The sequence below is a fragment of the Impatiens glandulifera genome, chromosome 7 (genome assembly GCF_907164915.1).
Source record: "Impatiens glandulifera chromosome 7, dImpGla2.1, whole genome shotgun sequence".
NCBI classification, from domain to species: Eukaryota; Viridiplantae; Streptophyta; class Magnoliopsida; order Ericales; family Balsaminaceae; genus Impatiens; species Impatiens glandulifera.
Genome location: NC_061868.1, coordinates 25,833,041 through 25,856,599, shown reverse-complemented (window position 1 = coordinate 25,856,599; position 23,559 = coordinate 25,833,041). Strand labels below are relative to the sequence as shown.

The following is a 23,559-nucleotide window of genomic DNA, read 5'->3' as shown; positions in this document are numbered from 1 at the left end:
AGCTTTTAGTTAGATAAGAATCAAGTAATCCTACCTAATAAGGTTTTACCCAAATTTAAATTTTAAAATGAAAATTTGGGATTATCATTCTCGGGCTCTTGTCCAAGAGTGACAATCCAAAAAGATCTAATAATCATTTAGAATTGATTGAAATAGGTTTCAAGTTTATGTAATTAATCTAAGTACAAGTTAAAAGAAATACGAATGAAACACAAGAACAAATTTTCGAGAACTAACTTGCACTTTAAGTAATTTTGGTAAAGGAAAGAAGATTATCTCATAAAAAAAACACGATCGGCACGAAGGACACTATCAACACGAACTGAACGATCGACACGAACTGAATGATCGACACAATATCAAGGTCGCGATTCGTTTGTTGTGGTCTCAATTGCTAGTCACTCATGGTCTTTTGTCAAATCAAGAATGTGCGCACCCTCATACCCAATAACAATAATAACTCAGAAGATCAACCCTCCACTACAATCACAAGAATTTCGCGCCATTTATCGGTTTGAAATGCGACACGATCGACACGAACGACACAATATCGTCTCTAATAACTAGGTCAACCATTCATCTACAAGCTTGATTGGAATGTTAGGGTTTCTGTAATACAAAGGGTTTCTAATGTACCATATTCTGTAATTACTCTAATGTGTGGTGATGATCATTTGAGCCTGTCCCGAAGCCTTCGAAGCTAAAATTACCCCCTAAAGTTGATTTTGACTTTTAGGCTGGTTAACCTTGGACTCCTTTGCTGTCCGAACCAAGTCCCATACCATCCCAATTTTATCTGAAGCACAAATTTGTTCTAACCCTTAACCTATGCCTAACTCACTTGAGGCATGTTTTCTTCTGTCCTTTTATTTTGATTTATTTCCTCATTTAAAGGCTTAATTTCTTTTTTTCTAAAAATCTAAAATGAATATTTTTCTTAATAGATTGAAAACTTATTTTAATTTTTGGGATTAATTGTGGAATTTTCTCTATTTCTATTAACTTTTTAAGCTTATAATTTGAGTTTTACGATTCCAAAAAATATGAGGAAAAGTTTGAGTTGATTCTTGTATTTTTCTTCACTTGTCTAAAGCTTAATTTCAAATTTGGATCATTTTTGGATTTAAGACACTTCCGCCCTCTCACGAAACATATATACAAGTCCATCCTTAATCTTTCTAGCTATGCACAATTATCATGGGCACCTCGACACATGTTTATGGTCATAATGAGCATGACCCTTAAACGTAGGCTAGAATTATGTTAGAAACTTCCATTCTTTAGAATTTAATTTAAATTTGTAGTGCAATATGTCATGTCTGGAAAAAAATTAGTGGTTTTGGAGTACATGCCGTTCTTTTGGACGGACGTGTGAATGATAATGTTGAGGTCCTTTTCCACACGTAACCAAGCACCAAACTAAAAAATTTATAAAACATTTCTTTCCTAGTTTCTAGTAAGAAAAAATGAGATAACGACTCTTTTGAGACAAAACATTCTTAGGAATGAATTCTGACACACAAAGCTTACCTTTTCGGTTCCTCATCCCACTTGAGATTTGTGAGGAAGGTAAGGTATTAGGCTAAAATGTGTCTCGAATTGATTTCTCAGGATGGGATGTTTTTAACGCGTACAATATTATTGTTGCAATTAAGTAGGTGGAGGAGATTAATTGTAAATTGTGAGTTTAATGGAAGGATCTTTCTCTGATTTATGAAAACTGTTAGGATCTAGATCGCCGCTGGTGGACCGGGGGTTGGACCGGTTAGCGGTTCTCACTCGTAGGGTGGTGGTTAATCCGGTTAGAGATTAACACCGGGGTTTCAATACTACACAACCTGTCACAAACCCTTGAACTAGGTTCAAGCGCGGAAGAGGTTTGCTTTCAGGTTGAAGCGGTATGCTTGTATGATAGGCGGAATCGGTTTCGGATGATGGAGATTTGAAGGATGGTGGGTCGGTTTCGGTAACCTGGAAGTTCGGTATGGTTATTGTAGATTAGGTTTGGAGCGGTATGGTTAAGTTAGTCGGTTATGTAATGAAGCCTGCAGAAAGTAAATAACACAACAGATTTTATGGATGTTCGGAGATAGAAACTCCTACGTCACCCCTTCCTCTCGAAACCGCGAGAAGGATATTCACTAAGGAATACAAATACAATCCGATCGAGACTTATTTCCTGCTCGATAACACCCGTACAATTTACACCGAAATTGTAATCACACTTAAGCTCTCAACACTTAGGCTTTCTAGAATAGCACACTGTTATCACTTGTAGTAAATGCTCTTAGTCCCCGCTATGTGTCCCACAGTATGTCTGTATGTCACCTTTTTGTCCCTGTGTATCACTGTTGTAACTCTGTATCTCACTTGTAACTCTATTTGTCACCGTGTTATTCCTTTGTGTGTGTCCCGCATTTACTCTTCTTCAACTGCCTCCTTTTATAGGTGAAATATGCCAACGGTCATATTTCACTGCCTTGAATTTGATTGGCTGATCAGAGGTGCAGTGATTCAGTGTCTCAGACCTGCGGTCGTCTCCTTAGACCTGATGGTCGTCTCCTCAGACCTGATGGTCAATCTCAGACCTGGCGTCCTGTTTCAGACCTGCCGGTCTGTAAAGCAAACCTGTCGGGTTTGTCTTTTACTCAATGTAGGCACTGTCTGTTTGGACAGTTGTCTGTACTTTGAAGATTTCCTTTCTGGCTTATCCCGAAGTAGAAGGATCCGGTAGTACTGTTTTTCTGCAGCCTATAGTCTTTCCTCAGACTTGCACGGATATGGAAGTATTCAGTCTGTTCCTTTGGTATCATTCTTAACAGATACCCAAAGTGTCTTCTTGTGTAGGTCGGCCACTTGACTTGGCCGAATGTCTTTTGATAGTGAAGTAACCGGACTTCTTCCGGTTGTTCTTGTCTTGTGGATGATCGGCTGTTTGATGGTTCCGGTTTTGAACTTTGGCCGATTCTTCCTTTGTGCGGTCACGTTCCGAATACACTTGATCGGTTTGGTAGCTTGACCGGTTCGGTTTCTTCAGTTGGTTTTCTTTTGTTCATCCGGTCCGGTTCCTTGTTCCTGCATGGGAAATTTGTTTAAGTTAGGTTTATTTGAACCGGTCTGAATTTATCTAACAATTTCTCCCTTTTTGATTATTTTATTTAAAATTATCAAAATCATGTAAGTTTGCAACCGTAGGCCGGTTGTTTTGTTTGGCCGGTTTTTGAAAAAGACTTAAGAGAATTTTTCGAAAAATTTTGAGGGAGGAGTTTTGGAAGAATCTCTATCTTTTATCTAACAAAAACGATGAGAGGATAGTTGTTTTAGTCATAGAGATTTATGGTGTGGGAGAGATGAGACAATAGTCAATTCAAATATAGATTATTTGATAAGTAGGAGAATGATTGCGATAATTAAAAGCTCTAAAGTCGGCGACGAAGAACGAGTAAATACTAACCAATATCCAAGAAAAAAAAATCAATTATTGGAGAAAATCTGACCGATTTCTAGGGAGAGCAAGTGAAATACAATTTGTCATGGAGTGAGTTTACGATTTAATTTTTACACCCGCTTCTGTCTTTCAAGGTAATTAAACGCACTAGTATACATATGCATGCATGTAGTGGATATGCAATGCTATTTGCGTATAAATCAAATCAAGAAATAAAGACTTTTTATCATTCCTATTGGACCAATTCCAATAAAAAAGTTAGTCAATCAAAAATTGTAGAGAGAAAGTATGATTTTAACTCTATGATATAAACTTATATTCCATTCAATTTAATATACATAACATAATTACAACCATGGAAAATATAAAATAAGATTCATAAAAGAAAACTATTCCACACTTTGTAGCATGTATAGTAACTTAATATCAATAAATGATAGTTATTGCAGCCATAAACTTTATCAATAATATTATATTATAGTGTCACTTATTCTTAGATAAGTAATACCCATTGAGTGGATATTACATTCTTAATTTAAATAATAAACATAGTTTCATTAAAATGTTTTAATTTATAAACAATTTATCACAAATATAATAATAGATAACTCAGTCAATCAGATAGTTTAAGTGATAAGAATCTAATTTACAAGAATCAAATGTTACAAATTCATTTAAACTAACAAAGAGAAAATGCAACAAACAATCGTCCAATTGAATGTACACTATCTTAATGACTTGAATTTACTAAAGAATAAAGAGTATGAAAAGATAGTAAATTGATCAGCTGAAATAATAAGGGAGCTGATGAAGTCCCCTGAATCAAAGACATATACTATTAGGAGCAATTCCAGCTGGAGAGTAAACGAAATTTGGAAAATTAATGCTAGAAAGAAAGCAGAGGACCATTTTTTTAAAAGAAAAATCTATTTGGGAGATGTTAAAAAAAAGTGAAGGTACTCAATTCTCCTTTTGAATTTAAACTATCAACTGAAGTAGATGAAAAATATGTAAAGAAATGAGAAAATGTAGTGGTTAAAAACTACGTAAAGAAGAATAAAGTATATTTCTCAGTCACCAAGGAAGCCTTAATGAAACAATAGGAGAAAAATGGATTGGATAAGGTTTTTGCAAACATACATGTTACGATCCACGAATAAAAAAGTGCACCATCCACGGTCCTATGGAACACTTGGGCTAGAGACTCGGTCGGAAACTCTGTGTTCATAGCATAACAATATTTTAATTCTGTTTTTCTATTCCCACAAAATTGATTGTTGACTAAGTCCCTAAAAGTTGTTGTAACAGAATTGTAACCGACTACTATTGAGTAATTCAGCCGCTATAAATGCTAATGCCCAACCCACTTTTTGGGCTATGAATTGAAAGCTTGTGAAAGTTGTTACTCTAAGTTATTCTCTCGGTCTTGAACCTCTATCTTGGACTACTAGGTGTATTATAATAGTATTCTCTTCTCATCTCGGTTTCTTCTCTCTTTAACCTCGAATTCTCTTCTCACATTATATTCGCTGCGCTTGATTAAAGAATTCCATACTCGGTCCCATCAATCAAGAACACGTTTCTTGAATCAAGAACTCGGAAAGTTAAGTTATAGTTTCAAGCTTAACGTATTGGTATCAGAGTTGGGCGATTCTCCAAATGGTAGAAACCCGCCAGTAGACAGAAATGGAGGCGCTAAAGTTCCTAATCGAAGGATTGTCCCAACAATCAGCCGCTACGTAGGCCATTTTGCACCAACACCAGACTGAATCAGCTGCTATGCATGCTGCCCTTAAACAACAGATTGCCAAACTAAGCAATAACATGGACGGAAGATTCAATATTGCTGAAGAAAGACTTGCAGAAATTGAAAGTGGTGCGTCGGGTAAGGCCCAAGATCCCCGCGCCGGCCCCTATGATGATGATGAGCCTTCTTACCACAGTCCTTCCATACACGACCCCCATGAGACAATGGATGAAATTGAAGCAGGTCAGCACTGTCCAAGAAGTAACATGCACGTCCCTATTTAGCAGCGGACACTTATACATCGCTGAAGCACCGCTGCTGCCCAAGCCATCATTTGTTAGCACGGTCTGGGCAATCACCAACCGGATAACCGACCCCAAGAATGGGCTATGTTATACTTGCAACGAAAAGTGGGAGCCCAACCATTTGTGTAAATCCAAATTACTCATGGTCTCGATTAATCAACAAGAAGTTCAAGAACCAGTCTTGTAGGGTATGCCAAGGGAACAAGTCAACATGGTGCAAGGCAACCAGCTGGAGAAGCTCTTGGAAAATTATAGTGTTGCTGCCATGGTGCAAGTAAAAAGTAAGCACGAAGGCCAAAATGTTTCACTCGCGGCAACGACATTGGAAAACACTCATGAAGATTTCCAGCACATAATCGAAGGTTTCAATGCTCTATTCCAGAAACCCAAAGACCGACCACCAACCAAGAGAGTAATTAAAAGCCATGGCTGTTTGGCTGCCCCTGTGTTGCTGGTCCGGAAAAAAGACTAGACTTGGATGTTTGAAGACACTTTAGAGTATAATCGGAAGAAGAATGGCTGCTTGGCTGCTCATGGGGTGCTAGGCCGAAAGAAAGACTGGTTCTAGATTTTTAATAACACCATAGTGTATAAGCGGAGCTGAAAGACGTTATTTTCATATCTGCACTAGGTCCCGGTTAGCTCCACTATTGAAAGGACGCTATTGAAGATTTTTTAAGAATTGCGGTCCTATGTTGCGACCCTTGCTGAAATTGCTAAAGTCCGACCGAAGCAATAGTCTTCTTTGAAGTTTTGAGGATGCGCATTAGAGGCTGACCAGGCCACGGTCTTTTCGTTGAGGGCGACGAACTTTGAAGGAGGAGATAATGTTAGGGTCTACAAATTAAAGTCTCGGTCCTATAACAATTCCAACACCCTTTTCTCGGTCCTATTGCGCACATGGGCCAGTTTATGTTTTTGTTTAATAATTCTGTTTTGTTTCCCTTCTCTTATATTTCTCAAACTGAATTCTGTTATTTCTAAAAGTTGTTGTAACAAGATTATATCCGACTACTCTTGGGTAATTCAGCTGCTATAAATGCTGATGCCCACCCCACTTTTTGGTCATGAATGAAAACTTTGTGAAAGTTCTTACCCTTAATTATTCTCTCGGTCTTGAACCTCTATCTTGGATTATTAGATGTATTCTAATAGTATTCTCTTCTCATCTTTGTTTCTTCTCTCTTTAATTCTCTTCTCATATTATTTCCGTTGCGCCTGATTATAGAATTCCACACTCTGCCCATCAATCAAGAACTCATTTCTTGAATTAAAGAACTCGGAAAGCCAAGTTATAGTTTCAAGCTTAACATATACATATGCATTGCATGTAGTGGATATGCAATGATATTTGCGCATAAATCAAATCAAGTAAAGACTTTTTATCATTCCTAGAAGTAAAAACCGACTCCAATAAAAAAGTTAGTCAATCAAAATTTGTAGAGAGAAAGTATGATTTTAACTCTATGATCTAAACTTATATTTAAAATTCCATTCAATTTAATATACATAACATAATTACAACCATGGAAAATATAAAATAAGATTCATAAAAGAAAACTATTCCAAACTTTGTAGCATGTATAGTAACTTAATATCAATAAATGATAGTTATTGCAGCCATAAACTTTATCAATATTATTATATTATAGTACACACTTATTCTTAGAAACCCATTGAGTGGAGATTACATTCTTAATTTAAATAATAAACATAGTTTCATTAAAATGTTTTAATTTATAAACAATTTATCACAAATATAATAATGGATAACTCAGTCAATGAGATAGTTTAAGTGATAAGAATCTAATTTAAAAGAATTGACAATCCGGTAGAGTAAAATAGAATTGATTCTAGTTTTTTTTTTAAATAAAAAAATATATTATAACCCAAAATCTTAAATTATGTAAAAAAAAAAAAAAGTAAGAATTTAGTGATTGAGACTAGCTAGGTTATTATTATGATTTATGGCAGTGAAAAATAACATTCAAGGAGAATAAATAGTGGCTTTTGTCTTTTAATTATTTGTACATATCAATCAGATCGGTCCGCTCCATTCCCAAGCGGAAGCAACACAGAGGCATCATCGTCATCTCAGCAAAGGAGTCAAAGTTCTCTCGCAAAGAGCCTCCGCCTTCTCTCTTTCTCTCTCTCTCTCTAAAACTCGATTCTTTCCTTCTATCTATCTATCTATCTTGATAGCTGGGCATCTATTTAATTCAATCGCTCTCTCTTGCAATCTAATAATCTCTCGAATATACTCCAATCCCCCTTTGAAATCTCAAATCGTCCGCGGGAATTTTCTGGACGCAGTTCGTGGCCTTTTGTTCCCGTTCACCCAAAACCCTAGTTGCCCCTTTGACACAGGAAACTCGTGTTTATTTCCCAGTTCGTCAACGGGAACTTCAGTTTTAAGAATTTAATCTTCGTAAGGCGTTATCGGGAAAGGTATGTGTTGTAGAAGTGATTATTTCTGAATTTGTTTATATCACTGTTGCAACTTTACACCATTCGGTAATCTAACTACTGAACTATAGATTTGATTGAGGCATTACGGACTTAAATCGCAATTTAGCTGGTCCCTAGTGTGTTTTATTTGCTAAGCTTATGCCTTTTACAGTGATTCCTTTTTCCCACTTATAGTCTTTGATTATTCATGCATTCCCTTTTAGTGTATTGATGGTTGTTTTTTATTCTTGTGTATTTTTTTTTCTCCGATTATCAAGGATTCATTGTTCACTTTCAACTTTTGGGTATCGGTTGATCAGATCACCAGAAATTTAATAATTAATCAAATTCTTTCAAGTGCCCTTTTGCGAAGAGTGAATTTGATAAGTGATGTGTGGCACAATGTATATGTATTCTATGGGTGTGCCTATATATGGAAGGAATAAGAACTGTTTTTCAATATGATTTTGAGATTAAACACTGAATTAATAGATTTAAAATGAATTCTTTATGTCTTCCTACTTCACTTGGATAATGTTTGATACTTCTTATTCTGTGTTATTGTTGTATAAATAGGAAACCATTGAATTGAGATACTTGGTTGTCATACTTTTGTAGGGCATATTATTTTGTAGATGCTTGTTGAATAGTTTTAATTTGTTCTCATTAATGGCAAGTATGACGTAACTGAATGTTCACTCATCTTTACGTCAGCCTGCCTTAAGGTCCAAAGACTATACCTTTTGCCTAACTTAAAACCTAGAGTGCAGTAAATGTTGCGGTATTTCAATTATTTCCACATTTACTTGTTTGACTATGGTCAACACAATCACATATTTCTGCGATGCAGGTTCTTTCTGCAAACTGAAATGTTGCATGATGGTATTTCTACTAGCTTATGCTAGATATCTACCAAAGCTTTGGTTTTGTCACCTGGTTTATTAAAAATCATGGAAATGTTTTCTTCTACTGATCCGCCTTTTGTGTTACTTATAGTTATTTATTTACATTGTTCTCTTCCAACTGAACAGGAAGAAGACTTGTTCAGTTTGCTTATTGACATAATATGCCACAAAACTTTCTAGGTCAATAGTTTGCACTGAAAATTTTATTTACCAGTCTCTTCTCTCTATACATTTTTTTTAATTCTCAAGTATATTTATAGTATATATCCACTATTTTTCTATTATGTCATAATGGTATGCATATATTATGAATGACCATTCCTAATAATAGTAATAATGTTTGCAAAACATTATAGGTCTCTTAACATGTTGAAAGTTTGATTTTGACTAATGCTTAGATCTTTCTTTTCACCTTTGAGCATTTATTTATGCAGTTTGTTTCACATAACATGTTCTAGGTGTGAAATGCTGGAGTCATTATGCAGATAATAGTCTGGAGACATGCAAAGGTATCATGCTACAGTCAGTAATACTGCCATTGGGGCACCAGTCAGGGATACATCTCGTTCCGATTCACCTTTGTTGACAGCTAACTTTCCTGTTAACCAAAGGTAATTATGCTTTTCATGTATTTTGTAGTGTTTGTTTTGTTGTGCTTATAGATATTTTAAGTATGTTCGGACAGTTTATGCTGTGTATAGTTTCATTGGCTTTTGTAAATATGCTGTATTATGACTGTGCGCGATAACCTAAATAAAACTCTAGTAGAAGGTTGTCAATTTTCTGAATCATGACCTATATTGTATATTTATAAACTTGTGACCCTATCCTACCCTGTCTTCCAAGGTCAGTCCATTGTGTTCATTTTTTCCCTCACTAAACTTCAAATATCAGAAACCCTTAAACTTGATGCAATTTAGTAGAGATCTAGGATTCGAACCCTGTGATTTGGATGGTAGAGAGCTACTGAAATTTAGTGCAGGTCTTGGGTTCAAACATCCCACTGCACATAGATATATGATTCTAATTAGACATGGGAGTTGGTGTATAATGGTGATCTGTTTTATCATTCAAGAAAAAAAGTTGATTGGTCCCTAAAATTATCTGTTCCAGTTTGGACTTACCTAGTATACTACTGAAATGATCATTTCTAGAATATTCCCTTGGTTTGGACTTATTGCTGGGTATCAATAAATTGCACCTTTTCCATTTTACTTTCAATATGTTTGGAAGAAGATTGATAAGCTTATGTTCAAAAGAACCAATGCCAACAAATGTTTAAATCTTTGAATTATTTTAATGAACTCTTACACTAATTTCCAATCAGTATGTGAAGGAATTGTTTTTTTCGCTTGCACACATTCTCAACCTTAGTTGCAACTGTTGAAAAAGTTCATTTTGTTTGATCTGTGAACATACTTACTGTGGTGGTTTTCATTCCTTTATTGAGTCCAGTGTTAGAAAATTTGCATTTGATGTGTAAGTCCTGATTTACAACAGTTGGTTTTCATCCCATTTTCTTTATTCTCTAAAGATCAGACAAATTCTCCTGTTCCACTCTACCCAAAGTGACTAAAGTGGGATACATTCACATACATACCCTTCTTCCTCCTCTCTTCAAACTTGGTTCTTCCATGGATTTTCAAACAGTTCACTAACTTGCTTGAAAACCCTAAGCCATTTTAAATTTCCCTTGTTAATGCTATAGCTCTAGGGGTAGGCGCAGTTAAGAAATTCACAACAGATTCCCTTTCTTTAAAATAGGTGGTATCAATTCAGTATATGTGTGTACATTATCTTTTTGTTTCACAAAAAAGCATAGAAGAATTCACTTCCAAGGGTGATTTGACTTTTCCCCGATTCCTTCCATGGATACCTACTTAAGGTTCCCTATCGCTAGTCCACTCTCAATGTGCTCACCCTGAATCTTTTCTTTATGGTACATTTCCAAATGCCTGTATCATCAATATTCCAGTTTTGCATTTTCTTCATTGCCAAAAAGAACAAGCTTTTTATTTTACTTTTGAAAAAAATGGTAAAATTTTATATTATTAAGAGGTGAACACAAAATACGTTCACAATTTACAAACAAAATTGAAATGAAGGAAGATGAAAGTTCCTGGTTTTGGTTTGTGCTTCACAAGGAAGACTAATCTTTAGATGTTTTCACTAGTTACCATCATGATTCATCCTTGTAAAGCGAACTTAAATAATGAGCTTTTTCGTTTTTTCTTCATTGTCTATGGTATTATGTGTCTCTGTCTGTATATATATCTCTAGAAAAATACATACTGTTTCGTCTCATAATAAACTAGATTGGGCTATGCACACATTGTGAACCTTAAATTATATGCTCCTTAGGGTAAAGGTTCTGTTGCCATGCTCAATCATCACACCATGCTCATTAATCTATGTTCATTATACAGTGTCCTTTACTTTAGTTATTGGATTTACTATATAATTCTTTTCTTGTCTCATGAATAGATAAGTCAACAAATGATTCACTATGTTGAAAATGATTAGAATCATACAAGTTTGTTACTTGTGTGGTTTGGTGGTGTTCACATTCTTATTACTAACGCAAGAGTTTCATGCCTTCCCCCTTTTCTTGTGTGAAGAAAATTCTTTTAGTTGGTGAGTTTTTTTCATTTTGCAGGCGCCCACCTCAACCAGTATCATATAAATTGAAGTGTGACAAAGAGGCGTTAAATTCCAGGTACTTTTTACCATTTGATGGTCAATACTAGGTTCTTTCATGTACTATGGTGAAACCAAGAGGAAACATGGTGTTTAACTTTATGGATTCTTTTGCAACATGTTTATCTATATTCTGACTATTTTAGCTTTATAAACAAATGACTTTTGTTGAGCTTATCATTTATTGATTTCTTCTGGTGACAATTAATTGTGTTCTGTATGCACATTATCAGTTGTGTTTCCTCACTGTTGTCTTTGTCACTGCAATTTTCAGACATGGGCCACCTGATTTCAATCCTCAGACTCCAAATTGTCCCGAGGAGACAATAACAAGGGAATATCTGCAGTCTGGATACAGAGAGGCTGTTGAGGGACTTGAGGTTTGTTTTGATGGCAGATCATTCTTCCCTTTCCAATAGGTTTCTGTTTACCTAGATAGTTATTATAATCCAACCGCCATCTACATTTACTAATACCTGTTATAAATGTTATTATTTTGCTATAATAATATGCCATTTTCCTGGTTACCTTGCTTCAACATGGAAGCCAACAGCAAGCAATTGCTATTTGTTGCATGAGATGGATTTTGGATTAAAAGTGTCTGCAAGGATTTCTGTTGGCATTAGTTTCTAACTCTTATCTGAACAGTGCTTCATATTTTTTTCTATTTATGGAATGGTTTTCAGATAATCTGGGAATATTGTGATGTCCATTAGATTTCCATCTTTTTGACATCATCCTTTGTTTAAAATCTCCAATTATCAGATATTCTTGTTCATGCTATTTATCTCTTACTAGATGTTGCTATTGTCCTCTCTAGTTTTTGGGGCAACTGAAAAAAAGTGATTTTTTGTGTACCCTCTCTGGTACTTAACACTTAAAAATATTGTATAACATTTTGCTACTAAACACTTTCTAATAGGTACCAGCAAATATAATTTTTTTTTCTTTTTACTTTTGGCCACAGGAAAATAGAGAGATCAGTCTAACACAGATCCATGCTTTCAGTAAGCCAGTTATCCTAAAGTGCAAAGAGGTAATTACTCTTAATTTGCAAGTTATGAGGGAGTGCAACTTCAGTATTTTTTTGGGGGGTGGGAGGGGGTTTGTTGCAGTTGTTGTTTCCTTTCCAACAGGATTAGTTAAATGAAAAAGAGTGAGGGCTACCTCTTTCGTAACATTAAAATATCTATGATATTGTTGCAGGCAATAAGAAAATGTCATAGAGCTATTAATGAATCTCGTGCTCAAAAGCGCAAGGTAATCTTCTTGCTATCCATCTCTATAGATCAAATATACATAGTAACTTCTATGTGTAATTAGTCAATATGTACTGAAGTTTATTTATATTTTCTTTTCTGATTATACCATCTCCAATATAAGAGTCATATTTACTGATGTTGACTGCTGTAACCATGTATTGACGTAACAGGCTGGTCAAGTTTATGGTGTGCCTCTTTCTGGTTCGCTACTGAGCAAGCCTGGGATCTTCCCTGATCAAAGAGCTTGTGGAGAAGAGTTCCGAAAGAAATGGATTGAGGTCAGGCCCGTATTTTCTTACTTAATATTCTTGTTGACCATCTTATTGATTCAACTTGACAAGTATTTTTTGGTTTGGATTATCTAATTATTGCCACAATTTTCTGTGTTAGCTAGATATATAATTAGTTTAGTTTGCATGATTAATGTGTCAGACTGGAAATAATAGATTGGGTTGGACTGCTAACATTATTTGTGGCTAATCCATGTACATCTTATGGCATGTTTATGGTTGTGCAAGTACAAGACCATTTTAAAATCATGCTTGGGAGATTAGTCATTCGCTATTTTAATTGCATGGTTGTGTTAGCTTACATGTTTGTAGGGCCTTGTTTATTTAATGAAGTTTACTTATAAAAGGAATTTGGGGGCATTGAATGTCACGTCTCTTTCTGTTCTATATTTATTTGGTTATGCTGTGATATTGATCTATGCAACATAAAGAGATTTTCATGCTAACAAATAAATTTGTTTATGAGAATGTGCAATATCCAGACCTCTAAATGGTTCCTTTTGATTTTCCTGTCAAGAGATTTAGGCACCTTGCAGAGCTTCTTGATATTTTCTTGTAGGCCATTTTGCTCCATGCATTAGAAGCCCTTGTACAGTTGAGACTAATATCAAGAACAAAATTAGTGAAGCCTACAATAATATTGTGATGAACAATATGAATTGTCCTGATGGATGAACTGCACACCTAATGCTGTCGACTCACTTTGGTTTTTCTTTACTTGGTTTAATCTCCTTCCAGTTTCATCAATGAATCGGCTTAACTTTGGGAAGGGGCCAATTTACATGAGCCCTACTCCTACCTTTTCTTGTTTCTTGAGAGATGCCAAGTCTAAGTAAATTAGGGAAAATGGTTTTACAACTTCAAAATAACTTTCAATGCATGTGAAGCATAGAATGTTATCTGACATGCAGTGTTTAGCTGAGGATAAGGCTCCTTGGCTTTTTTAAAAAAATAAAAATCCTTGTCTGTTTGTTTAGGTGTGATTGATCCACATTTGTGTCTCTGTAAGGGAGATCATATTGGATTCTAATAAAAAGATCCTAGCCTGGTTTATATTCGCCTTAGCATCTCTGTTAGTAGCTTTAGCTTTGTGCATTTTGTATATGTTTGTGAGATTTAAGGTCACTTTACAGTGGACGACAGCAGGAAACAGTGATCATTTTACAGTTTTCTTCAATCCCTTAATATTTGCTGGTTATGTACTAATTAAATTTAGCAACCCAATTTGTTCTTTGTAACACTTTGATATTAAACTTCAATCTAGCATATATTCACCTGATAAAAATTTCGATACAGGGCTTATCTCAACCCCATAAAAGATTGCGTTTGTTGGCTGATCATATTCCTCATGGGTTTAGAAAGAGGTCTCTATTTGAAGTTCTTATAAGGAACAATGTTCCATTACAAAAAGCAACTTGGTTTATAAAAGTAACTTACCTAAATCAGGTATGTTTTACCAACACTTGGTTGCACTTCTATATTCTTTTTCCAGTTGTTTTTAAAGTTGAAATTGCAGGTTCGACCTGTATCTAGTTCAAGTTCAGGAGTGCCAGACAGGACACAGGTTACCCGTTCAGAACAGTGGACTAAAGATCTTATTGAGTATTTACAGTTCCTCCTGGATGACATCTTGAGAAGTTCTCATTCTGGTGCACCAGTTAGGGACAGGTCATTGCATTCGGCTTATAGTGGAAAACTGCAGCAAAAGAATGAGCCGGTATCAGCAATTCTTGATGGAGAGGAGCCTTCTCTACATTTTAAGTGGTGGTACATGGTGCGGATTATACAATGGCATTTTGCAGAAGGAATGCTTCTTCCTTCATTCATCATTGATTGGGTTCTCAATCAACTACAGGTATTTAAGCCATTTAACATGTCAAACACATTTTTTAGCGAATTTTTAATTCATGGTGTTTTGTACAAAAGTTTTTGAATTTCACACTAATGCTCATTTCAGGAAAAGGAATTACTTGGGACATTGCAGCTGGTTCTACCTATCCTCTATGGTGTCTTAGAAATTTTAGTATTATCACAGACTTATGTACGCACATTGGTGGGATTGGCTGTTCGTTTTATACAGGAGCCTTCATCTGGAGGTTCATATCTAGTAGATAATTCGCGTAGGGCTTATGCTGCATCTTCCTTAGTTGAGATGCTTCGCTACATGATACTTGCTGTTCCCGACTCTTTTGTGGGTTTGGATTGCTTTCCTCTGCCACTTAGTGTAGTATCACATTTGGTAAATGATGGAAATTTCTTGCTTAAGGTGGACAGTGCTGGAAAATCAAACGGTGGTTCTGTTGGATCTCTGTCTAAGGACAAGGGCATCACAGCTCAGTGCTTATCCATTGATCGTGTGGTGGCATCAATTAAGAAGCGGACAGATAATCTTGCTATGGCTGCAAGACCTGGCTATCCTGGTCGCAATGCTGCTAGAACTATGCTGGAGCTGGATACATCTGTTACTCAGGGAGACCTTAGATTGGCTTTTAGCTGTCTATTTGGAGAGCTTAGTGATGGGGTTGCTGATGAAGGTTGGACTGCAGAAATTAGCCCCTGTTTAAGGTCATCTTTGAAGTGGATGGGAACAGTGAGCTCATCATTTGTTGCCTCTGTATTTTTCCTTTGTGAGTGGGCAACTTGTGATTTTAGGGATTTTCGCACTGCTCTTCCTCGAGGACAAAAATTTTCTGGTCGAAAGGATTTTTGTCAAATATATGTTGCGGTAAGACTTCTAAAACTGAAGCTGCAAGAGCTGCAAAATTCCTACAAATTTGAAACTGCCAATGATCCTCGAGCTAAAGGATCTGGTTCTTCCAGGTCCTTTAAGGGTTACGACTCTAGGCGTCGAAAAAACCTAAGAAGTTTGCATGGAAGGTGCATGCATTTGTCGGATATGCTTGAAAGCCCAGGCGAACTGCATGATACAATTGTTTGCTGGATAGATCAACATGATAAACAAAATGAAGAAGGTACCAAGCGCCTTGAACTCCTTATCATTGAGCTCACTCGAGTTGGTATTTTTTACCCTCAGGCGTATGTGAGACAGCTGATTGTTAGTGGGATTTATAGTGGGAATGGATTAAATATTGACACTGATAGACAGAGCAAACATTACAAGATTTTGAAGCAGTTGCCAACGGCCTATGTGCAAGATGCTTTAGAAGAGGCACAAGTTGCTGACAGTTCTGTACTTCTGAAGGCCATGAAAGTCTACACCAATGAACGGCGTCTTGTGCTTAAAGGGCTTTTCGGTAGGCACCAAGATGGACAAGTCACAAATGGTTTGTCTCTGAAACAGAACAGTAATTCAACTTCTAGAGGAGATGTTCATATTTCCACTTCTGATCAGCGGATAACAATTCAGTCGTCATTTAAATCATCTAGCAAAAAATTTGGAAGAGTTGCTGACCTTGAAGGTATAAAGGCTTCTATCTCATTGTTGTTACAGTTTCCAAATTCCTCTCCTGCATTAACCGAAGTTGGGAGTGATCTGCTTCAAAGTAGTGTCCAGACGACTCTTGTTCCAGATAACTGCAAGGTAGACCTTGGGGAGGGAACTCCAGGATGTGAAGAGTGTAGACGGGTCAAGAGGCAAAACTTGAGTGATGAAAGGAACTCATACCTTCCAGGCCATTCACCAAACCAATCAGATGATGAAGAACTGTGGTGGGTGAGGAAGGGAACAAAAGCGTTGGAGTCAATTAAGATTGACCAACCTCTCAAGCCAGCCAAACAAACTTCAAAGGGTAGGCAAAAGTTTGTGCGTAAAAAAAGTCTGTCTCAGTTAGCAGCAGGTAGGATTGAAGGTAGCTTAGGAGCTTCCACAAGCCATGTCTGTGATAGTCGGGTTAATTGCTCTCATCATACAACAGGTTCTGATGGAGAAGCTTGTAAAGCAATGGAGGTGGTAAGAACCAGCAATTATGCAGACACCATTTCAATAGGGAAAGCCCTAAAGAAGTTGAGATCTGTAGACAAGAAGGTTATTATAGTATGGTTGCTATCTCTGGTTAAGAAGCTCATTGAAGAGAACGAAGAAGTTGTTGGCAAGGCTGGGCAGTATTCAAGAACTGCTATGGATGAGAATAGCTCTGTGCAATGGAAGCTGGGTGAAGATGAGCTAACAACTATATTGTATATCATGGATATCTCGGATGACCTAGTTTCAGCTGTTAGATTTCTTCTGTGGTTATTGCCAAAGGTTCTAAGTACGCCAAACTCGTCTATTTATGGTGGAAGGAGTATTCTTATGCTGCCCAGGAATGCTGGAAACCATGTCTGTGATGTGGGAGAGGCTTATCTTGTGTCATCCATTAGGAGGTGTACCATCTCTACTAGTATTTGTTTGAATTACTTCCTCTTCTCGAGCATTCTAAACCTTGATTACCGTTTAAGCTTATTCTATGCTGGTGACTGTTGCTATCTCCTAATAGTTTGATTTATCTCTTATAACTTGTGTTGATGGTTAAGCTGCAAAATGCAGGAGTTATCTTTCATATATTTATCGTGTGGTTAAACCAGGAGTGTGCTTAAATATTAGACATGTTAGAATATTAACTGATTAAGTTTTTGGGCATTGTGAAATTCTTTCTGCAATATGTGAGTAAGAGTTACTATTGTGTTAACACATGTGAGTAATATTTCCTGAAAAACACTCTCTTATCTTAGAAGAAAAAAAAAGAATTTCATTTTACAAGTGAATCTAGCCTTTGTAGCTTTTCTCAGACATGAGAATGGGTTGCTCAATATCTGCCGCATTCATGTGAAGATTTTTCATTCTCATTTATTTAGCCATCATAATCTTTTTCTGATTAGTGTTAATTTATTGCTTACCAGATTTTATTCCAGTTCCCCTAATCATTTCTCATTTTGTTGTTTTCAGAGATAAGCGACTATGTACCATTTTTACTTTCTCAAGTTTTTCATATTATAAATTCTTATCTTTTATGTATATTATACATCATTATGATGGCCAGAATCTGTGGTGCAGTTACATTTGCGTGGTTGGTTTCTAATGCCATATTTTTAGTACGGATCTGTCTAAATATGGATTTTGGTGCAGGTATGAAAATACAGTTATTGCAGCTGATCTCATTGCAGAAACTTTATCTTCCACAATGCAACGAGTGGCTGTAGTTGTTTCCACCAATGGGAAGACTGCTGGTTCAGCTTCCTTGGCGTATGCTAGATACCTTCTGAAGAAATATAGCAACATTAATAGTGTTGTTGAATGGGAGAAGAGCTTCAAGGCTACATGTGATAAAAGACTCATTCCAGAGCTTGAATTTGGAAGATCATCTGATGCAGAATTTGGATTTCCACTTGGAGTCCCAGCTGGAGTCGAAGATCTTGATGATTTTTTCCGCCAAAAGATTTCTGGTGCCCGTTTGTCCAGACTGGGCATGAACATGAGAGAGATTGTGCAAAGACATATTGAAGAGGCATTACAATTGATGTTTGGCAGGGATAAAAAAATATTTGCAGGAGGGGGTACAATGAAAGGCCCCATCCCAGAAAAATTCGATGACGGTTATCGTGTGGCACAACAAATAGTAATCGGATTAATGGACTGCATACGGCAAACTGGTGGAGCTGCTCAAGAGGGCGACCCTTCTTTAGTATCATCTGCAATTTCCGCAATTATTAACAGTATTGGAACTGTGATGGGAAAAATGTCTGATTTAACTGGTGTTAGCCATCCGAATTTTTCATCAAGCAACGCTTCATTAAATTTTGCTCGTCAACTCTTGAAGATTCACATCACTTGCCTATGCCTGCTCAAGGAAGCTTTGGGCGAACGTCAGAGCCGTGTCTTCGAAATAGCTCTTGCAGTAGAGTCTTCTTCCGTTCTTGCTCAGGCTTTTGCTCCTGGAAAACTTTCCCGCGGTCAATATCAGCTTTCACCTGATGCTCATGATTCAAACGCATCTGAAATCTTGAGCGGTTCCACAAAACCTGTCCTTGGAAGGGCTGGAAAAGTGTCGGCTGCTGTATCTTCTTTGGTCCTTGGAGCAATTCTTCAGGGTGTTGCTAGCCTTGAGAGAATGGTGTCTGTCTTCAGATTGAAGGAAGGTTTAGATGTAATTCAATATGTTAGGGGTCCAAGATCCAGTTCAAATGGAGGAAATGCCCGATCTAACCCTTCTCTCAAGACTGATAACATTGCTGAGGCCTGTGTACATTGGTTCAGGGTTCTACTTGGGAACTGCAGAGCTGTCTGTGACGGTTTAGTTGTTGAACTTCTTGGCGGACCATCTATTGTTGCCCTATCGAGGATGCAAAGAACACTTCCCATCATTTTGGTGTTTCCACCTGCTTATTCGCTATTTGCTTTTGTGATATGGAGGCAATTTATATTTAATGCTGGCAACATGAATCGTGAAGATGCTCATCAATTCTTTCAGTCAGCAACTTTGGCTATAAGTGATGCTGTAAATCACCTCCCTTTCCGCGACATCTGTATGCGAGATACTCGAGGTCTTTACGATCTAATGGTTGCGGATTCTGCCGACTCGGAGTTTGCTGCCATTTTAGAATTGAACAATCCAGACGTTCGTTCGAAGGCAGTGGCTTTTGTTCCTCTTAGAGGGAGGCTTTTTCTGAATTCCATCATTGATTGCAAGCTTCCGAAGTCTGTGCTTACAAGAGAAGATGGAAATCGTGTTATTAGAAATGCAGAAGATGAGCCAAAGATTTTGGATAAACTGGTGCATATTCTAGATACATTGCAACCTGCAAAGTTTCACTGGCAATGGGTTGAGCTCAGGCTTCTCCTTAATGAGCAAGCACTTACTGAGAAACTCGAATCTCATGACGCCTCTTTGCCAGATGCCATCCGATCCATCTACCGAAATTCTGAAAAAGCAAGTGTATCAGAAAACGAGAGTAATTTTGTTGAGATTATTCTTACAAGATTGCTTGTGAGGCCTGATGCAGCCCCACTCTTCTCTGAAGTGGTACGGCTATTTGGAAGTTCTCTTGAGGATTCGGTATTACTACAAGCTAAATGGTTCCTTGGAGGTCAAGATGTGCTGTTTGGAAGGAAATCCATTAGACAACGTCTGATTAACATAGCTGAGAGTAAAGGGTTGTCGACAAAAGCTCAGTATAGAAAGCCATGGGGTTGGTTTGAACCAAGGACTTCTCTTGTGAAAAGCAAGGGGAAGAAGCGAAAATTTGAAGGCAGTGTTCTTGAGGAAGGAGAAGTAGTTGAAGAAGGGATTGATACAAGGATGGTTGGAATTGGGAATTCCTCACATGTGCCAGATGTTGACAGTTTTAACGCTTGTCAGCAGCTTGTGACAGAGAGATCTCTAGTTGAGTTAGTTCTACCTTGTATTGATCATAGCTCTGAGGAATCGCGTACCACATTTGCCAGCGATTTGATCAAGCAGTTGAATAATATTGAGGTACAGATAAATACGATTACTCGTGGAGCTAGTAAGCAGTCTGGAACAGTTATTTCAGGAACGGAAGGTTCTGGAAGCAAAAGCAGCAGTCGGAAAGGCATACGAGGTAGCAGTCCTGGATTGGCAAGACGAGCAACACCTTCTGCTGATATTGCAATTCCTTCCCCTTCAGCATTACGAGCTTCCATGTCATTGCGTTTGCAGTTCCTCCTCAGATTGCTCCCTATTATCTGCTCTGACAGGTTTTTTTTCTTTTTCTTCTTCTTCTTCTTCTTCTTCTTCCTTTTTGTTTCCTTAAACACAGTTTATTCTTTCTGGGTTATCCACACATGCTCCATATTCTTCTTCATCTCAGTTGATTTGTAGCGTTTTATTTTGGGAAAGAAAAAAATGTGAATTAAAAATGGGAAGGATTTACATAATTTTATATGAGATGCTCCCTACGTCTGAAGAAGAGTAGCCAGACCCCTTTTTAGACAGTCTGTCTCCTAATGCTCAGTTCTCATTTTCAAAAGCTAAAATATCTGTCAAATTTTGTAAGTTGATTTGTAGCTGTTATATTGTATTTTTCAGGGATCCATCAGTTCGTAACATGAGAACTATGCTCGTTTCTGTAATACTTCGTCTTCTTGGAAGTAGAGTAGTTCATGAGGATGCCAACCATTCATGTTATCCGGCTACTAAAAGGGAACTAGAGATATCTTTGGAGGCATCTGCTGCTTATATTGTGGATTTATCTGGTGAATGCCTATTTGACCGCCTTTTACTGGTGCTTCATGGATTGTTAAGCAGCAGCTTCCCAAGCTGGTTGAAGCCAAAGCCTGGTGTCAAGTTGGCTATTGAATCCGGGAAGGACTTCTCCGTGTTTGATCGTGATGTGGTGGAGACTTTGCAGGTTTACACTCTCCCTTAGGCCTTGTTTGATCTAGATTGATTATTTTCCAAAAAACATTGTTTGTTGTAGGTTCTTATAATGAAACAAGATGTATAAGAGGTTGTTTTTTTATCCTAAGTTATTTGGGTTCTTTCTAAAAAAACCTCTTATCACATCACCTGTCCTTTAAATTATCAAATCCCTTAATTTTCCTTTAATTTGAATTTTAAATACTGGACATTTTAGTAATTTAATACAAAAAATCAATTTTTCTATCAAACAAAATTTTGAATTTATAACCTTCAAATACCACATCAATCAAGCTGATGGGGGTAAAAAGAAAACATTTTTTTTATAAAAACACATGGTATTTTGGTTATACAAATGTGATTGACGAGTAAATTGTTGATTTGATAGAATTTGAATCATTGGCACATTCTAAGTGTGTTTGAATAATTGCAGAATGATTTGGATCGTATGATACTTCCAGATAGAATTCGGTGGCGAATCCAGTCAGCTATGCCAATACTGGATCCTTCTTTTCGGTTTGCAATTTCTTGTCAACCACCATTTGTACCCAGCACTGCTCTTGCTGCACTTCAACCTAGCATATTAGTATCTGGTTCCTTTCCTCAGAGGAATTCAGCTTCTTTGGGGGGACGGACATCATCACCTAACTTGTCGGGAAAGAACAAGTTGGCACCACAACCAGAGCAGGAAATGCAAGAAATGGAAATAGACCCTTGGACCCTTCTTGAAGACGGTGCTGGTTCAGGTCCTTCGTCTGGAAATGCTGCCGCAATTGCAAGCAGCGATAATGCAGATTTGAAAGCGTCCAGTTGGCTTAAGGGCTCTGTCAGGATGAGGAGAACGGATCTAACCTATATTGGTGCTGTGGATGACGATAGCTGATGAATTACAACGTTTCTAACTGTTCTTTATTCGTAAAGTAGCTCCGAAAATTGAGATGTTCAAGGGAAGGCTGTGGCTCGGGAATCTTCTCATTGTCTCAACTAACCAACCACCACCACCTTTTGTATTTTACCTTCTCCCTTTTGTGGTTTCTGGTTATGGATAGAGAAGTGTGGTGGAGGCTTTGTTGTATATATAGAGATTTGATTATTTTCAATTGAGCCCCAATTAAAAAAGAATTAGCATTTGGGGGTGAGCTTTAGTTTGTTTTTTAGGCTCACCCTTTTGTTATATCCATCTTGTTCACAGTTAAGATGATGATTATTAAATGCTGTCGATGAATAGTTTGGGATATTACAACAATGTTTATTGTGACTTTATCACATTAATTATCTGCTTTACCTCCTTGTTGACAAAAACTAATTCATGTATGTTTTTTTAGAAAATTTTCTTTTAATATGTTCTTGAAATTTTTTAAAACCTTAGTTCGACATATTTCGCATTCTCAACATTTCTTGCATGTTGACAATTGCATCCATTGCAATCCCAACCTTTCATATTTTGCCATTGTGTTATTCCTACATTACTTGCCTGTTATAAATTTGCCTGTCCATTAAAACATTCCATATCAATTATTTAATTAAACATTTTTCATACTCACTTTTGTCCTTCCAAAATCTCTTTTTCAACATCAAATTCATTTACAAAGTTGACAAATTGACACTTTTTAAAATGTTATAATTAAATCATTTCACTCAACAAATGAATAATTATAAAATATTATCAAACTTGACTTACTAGTAATTATATTTTGAAAATTGATTAGACTTAATTCTTAATGAAGTATCAATTTTGTCTGAAACATTACATTCACTTAAAATTTTCAAATTAGTATTACCAATTAAATAATACAAACATATTTTGACATATTCATCACATTTCACACCTTACCTCTCATATTAAATATTGTGCCCTAAATCCATCACTTTAAGTTCATCCGTGCCTACAAAAGATTGAGATAAAATGAACAAAACACTTTTTGATTTAGATCATTAAAAAGCACTTCATATGTGTTGCTAATCACTTCACATAACTACGGTCCTGATCCTGAAATTAAACTAAGTAGTTAGCTTTTCTAGAGATCAAAGTGTATAGAACACATATCCTTTAGTAATTTTTTCATCAATGTTCTTCATTTCCTTCCACCTAAAAATTATTAAAATTAAGGTGAGGGATACCGAGTTTTTTTAAGCCAAAAT

General features: G+C 36.7%; 1 protein-coding gene across 1 annotated transcript; it reads left to right on the top strand.

The window, feature by feature from the left end:
• Window positions 1–7,543: 7,543 nt before the first annotated feature.
• Window positions 7,544–22,685, top strand: LOC124910534 (mediator of RNA polymerase II transcription subunit 12). Its single transcript, XM_047451194.1, has 13 exons — window positions 7,544–7,948; window positions 9,312–9,464; window positions 11,510–11,569; window positions 11,825–11,930; window positions 12,518–12,586; window positions 12,757–12,810; window positions 12,983–13,090; window positions 14,399–14,548; window positions 14,619–14,957; window positions 15,060–17,425; window positions 18,168–20,756; window positions 21,088–21,409; window positions 21,851–22,685. The coding sequence occupies exons 2-13, from the start codon at window positions 9,355–9,357 to the stop codon at window positions 22,298–22,300; spliced, it is 6,723 nt and encodes a 2,240-aa protein (XP_047307150.1). The 5' UTR covers window positions 7,544–7,948; window positions 9,312–9,354; the 3' UTR covers window positions 22,301–22,685.
• Window positions 22,686–23,559: the final 874 nt, after the last annotated feature.

Bases quoted from the DNA above. Each gene is read 5' to 3' on its own strand.
- LOC124910534 (XM_047451194.1), top strand. From the start codon at position 9,355: ATGCAAAGGTATCATGCTACAGTCAGTAATACTGCCATTGGGGCACCA. The intron at 9,465-11,509 runs GTAATTATGCTT...TTCATTTTGCAG, and splicing joins AACTTTCCTGTTAACCAAAG to GCGCCCACCTCAACCAGTAT. The intron at 14,549-14,618 runs GTATGTTTTACC...TTGAAATTGCAG, and splicing joins AAGTAACTTACCTAAATCAG to GTTCGACCTGTATCTAGTTC.